Source organism: Rhea americana, unplaced genomic scaffold (assembly GCF_003343005.1).
Source record: "Rhea americana isolate MKP2758 unplaced genomic scaffold, rheAme1 scaffold_583, whole genome shotgun sequence".
Taxonomy (NCBI): Eukaryota; Metazoa; Chordata; class Aves; order Rheiformes; family Rheidae; genus Rhea; species Rhea americana.
Genome location: NW_028186738.1, coordinates 2,941 through 6,572, shown reverse-complemented (window position 1 = coordinate 6,572; position 3,632 = coordinate 2,941). Strand labels below are relative to the sequence as shown.

At 60.2% G+C, this 3,632-nt stretch overlaps 1 protein-coding gene across 1 annotated transcript in view; it reads right to left on the bottom strand.

Moving 5' to 3' along the window:
* The window catches only part of LOC146587549 (uncharacterized), a 10,344-nt gene that overhangs the window by 3,778 nt on the left and 2,934 nt on the right, over positions 1-3,632 (bottom strand). Inside the window, exons 2-4 of the mRNA XM_085319402.1 lie at positions 3,064-3,567; positions 2,109-2,180; positions 138-1,247 (exon numbers count right to left, since the gene is read on the bottom strand). Of these exons, the coding sequence (XP_085175528.1) occupies positions 138-1,247; positions 2,109-2,180; positions 3,064-3,567 (1,686 nt within the window). The remainder of the gene's footprint in view (positions 1-137; positions 1,248-2,108; positions 2,181-3,063; positions 3,568-3,632) is intronic.

Below are 3,632 nucleotides of genomic sequence, written 5' to 3'. Positions count from 1 at the left end.
CCATTGGCCTCTGAATCTGCATCTTTCACATTTATAAAAGCGATAACAGTCCCCGGGGGGCTGTCCTCGGACATGGAGCTCAGAACAGATGTCACTGTGATTAGAGGTGCGTTGTCATTCACATCGATCACACTCACCAGGACTTTTGCCCTGGCTGAGAGGTCCCCGTCATCCTTTGCCTGCACCTCCAGCTCATACAGAGCCGCTTCCTCATAGTCCAGCGTCCCTATGGCTGCCACATCCCCAGTGTGGGCGTCCACCTGGAAGATGCGTGATGCTGCACCKGGCGCTCTGCGCAACGAGTAGGTCAGCTCTGCATTGGTGCCCTCATCTGCATCTGTGGCGTTCACAGTGAGCAGCCACGACCCCACGGGCACGTCCTCCCGCACGCGCACCATATACACCGCCTGGCTGAACACCGGCGCATTGTCATTCGCATCCAGCACGACCACGCGGATCCGCGCCGTGCCCGTGCGCACCGGCTCCCCGCCGTCCATTGCCCTGAGCACCAGGTCGTGAAAGGCGCTTTCCTCCCGGTCCAGCACCTTCGCCAGCACCAGCTCCGCATACTTCGCGCCGTCTGGTGCCACCAGCACATCGAGAGCAAAGTGCTCGTCGCCGCTCAGCTCGTAGCGCTGCAGGGCATTCACACCCACGTCTGCATCTTGTGCTTCTTCCAGTGGGAACCGTGTTCCCACGGCTGCTGTTTCACTGATTCGAACCTGCAGTTTATCTTGCTGGAATGTGGGAGCATTGTCATTCAGGTCGGTGATTTCTATTTCCAGAGTGAAAAGATGGGCTTTATTCTGTATCAGAATCTGCAAATGGATCAGGCACGTCTCCAGCAGCAGACACACTTGCTCTCTGTCTATCCGTGCCGCCGTCACTAAATGGCCGGTCTTCTCATGCAGAGCAAAATACTGACTCCTATCTGTGTCTACGATGCGGGCGCCGCGGTCGCGGAGCGCCGCCAGCTCCAGTGCCAGGTCCTTGGCCACGTCGCCCACGAAAGAGCCCTTCTGCATCTCCTCGGGCACCGAGTAGCGCAGCTGCCCCCGCGCCAGCTCCCACGCCGCCACCCAGGCGCACCACAGCAGCGCTCGCCCTCGGCGGTCCCGGCGCCTTGGCGTCCCGCTCATTGCCCTGCCGACCGGGGCACGCCGCCGCCGCTCCGCTCCGCCGCCTGCACCGTGCGGCGCGGGTCCGGCACGGCCGGCGCCCAGGCGAGAGCTCAGCGCCGCCGACTCCTGCCGGGAGGGCGCTTGCGGCTCTGGACGGATCTCTCTCCGAGCCGTGTCACGGCGAGCGGGGTGGCAGCATCTCGCCGCGCTCCGCTCCCGCCTGGTGAACAGCGGCGCCCGCAGTCTCGGCCGGCAATTGCAGCACTGCAGGACTGRTTTTTGACTAATGTGTGAGACTGACCAAGGAAACAGCACAGTTTGATTTTTCTTTTCTTTGCTTTCCTTTTTCTCTTTTTTTTTCATAAACTACATGCTGCGCTCGTCTCCCCAAGAATCAGGAGAAACAGGGCCACGTTGAGTGCTTGCTGCCCGCTATGGTTTCTGCCCAGGGGCTGGCACCTTGGGTCACATTACATTTCACCTCCAAGTCAGGGAGACGTGGAAGAAGGAAGAAGCTTTCTTCCTTTGCCTTTGGTGATGACGTGATGCACTCCAGTATTTTTCGCCTCAGCACACGGGTTCCTCAGAAAGACAGCACAGGGCCTGCACGAATTCCACTGGAAGCCCACAGGCTTGCTGCCCAGAGGCTCTGACAAGTCACTGTCCCCTGTCAGAAGGGAGAGTGGGTTAGCCTCCCTGGAATGGCCACGAAAGGGAACAGCTTCACGCAGTGAAGACAASCAGGGACAGTGTCTAAAATGCATTTTTCGAGGGGGAGGGGAAAGAAGGAATAAATACGCCATCTGAACAGCAGAAGGAGCCACGCGACTGATTTGGGGGATGCATTCAACTATCCGATTATACTGCCTTTTTTTTTCTTTTATCTGACAAACGGTTTTCAGRCAGAGCACTATTTCCCTCCTACACACTCCAATTTTCCCTATCCGCACGCTCTAGCATCCCCTAGCACCACACTTCCATTCCCACCCAGACACCCATTTCCACCTCTTTCAGCAATTTGCAGAAGTGACGGATAAGACGCCCAAAGTGCATTTCAGCCTAGAAACAGGTAACAGCCGTTGTCGCAAACAACGGTCGCCCCTACAGGAGGAAATCCCACTCATTGTTTCTCCTACCGCCTTACAAACGCAAGGAGGGAGGGAAAAGACCAACTACTTCACTCCAAGGCACACGGCTCTGCCCCTCACGCAGTCACTCTGCTCTTAAGTGGCCAGTTCGACAAGAACACCCCAAAAAACACAACACAAGACAGCTCTCATCCTGCCGAGGCGAAGACGGTCGGAGATGGGGACGACAGCTCAAAGGCACACTCATCTCGAACCACGCGGGGGAATCAGGGCCGGCCAATGTGATGGGTCYCACGAGTGCTATCATGTCTGCAGCAGCCTTCCACCATAGCCCTGCAGGGATGAGGCATCGCACAGCCGCAGAAGGTACACACACACCGTCCCTCCCACCTCCCCTCTCCACACCCCACTCATCAGCTGCATGAACACACCGGGCCTCGATGCTCTGAGCACACGGGGAAAATCGGCAAACAAAACGACCCTCCTCCTCCTGAAAATTCAGTCACATTCGCCCACTCACCCCAAGCAAAAGCAAGAGATGTCAGTACAGGCAATGGGGATCCACACGCACCATTACGGAGGCATATCGCTCAGCACCACTATCATGGCCACAGTTCCCAAGTGAGCCCATGCATGTGACCAGTGATGACCCGAAAGGTGCCGTGTTTCAGGACCTGCGATTACACCTGCAAAAAAGCGATCATCTCCTTTCCATTCGGGAAGATAAGCGCAAACGAGAGAAGCTCCCGCCACAAAATCGTGTAATGCGCACACACATATATGCACTCACCCCAATAAACGTGATACGAAGATAAGGAAGGGTGCGCGAAGAGGGCTGGGGTCGGCTTACAGACCTGCACTGCGTCGGGGTGCGACGGYGGCTCTGCCGGGGCACGGCTGCTGCTGGGCGTCAGCATCGCGGGCGGGTCGCCGCTGAGAAGATCCTCGACGGCGCGGCYGGGGAGCGGGGCCGGCAGCAAGGCGCACTCGGCGACGGCGCGGCCCGGCGCCACGCACAGGTTGTAGGAGTAGGGCAAGGTGCCCTCGCAGAAGTCGGCCGGGAAGGCGGGGCCGGCGGCGGCGAAGCGCTCGGCGCCCAGGCAGCGCAGGACGGCGGGCGGCCCGGCGCGCCGCACCCGCGCCGCCACGGCCAGCGCCACGCTCAGCACGAACAAGGCGCAGAGCAGCGCCAGCGCCAGCACCAGGTAGAACTGCAAATCCGCCGGCGACTCGGCGCCCGCCGCCCGCTCGCTCAGCGCCGGCAGCGCCTCCTGCAAGCTCTCGGCCAGCACCACGTGCAGCGTGGCCGTGGCCGACAGCGCCGGCTGCCCGTGGTCCTTCACCACCACCACGAGGCGCTGCCGGGCCGCGTCGCGCTCCGACACGGCCCGCGCCGTCCGCACCTCGCCGCTGTGCAGCCCCA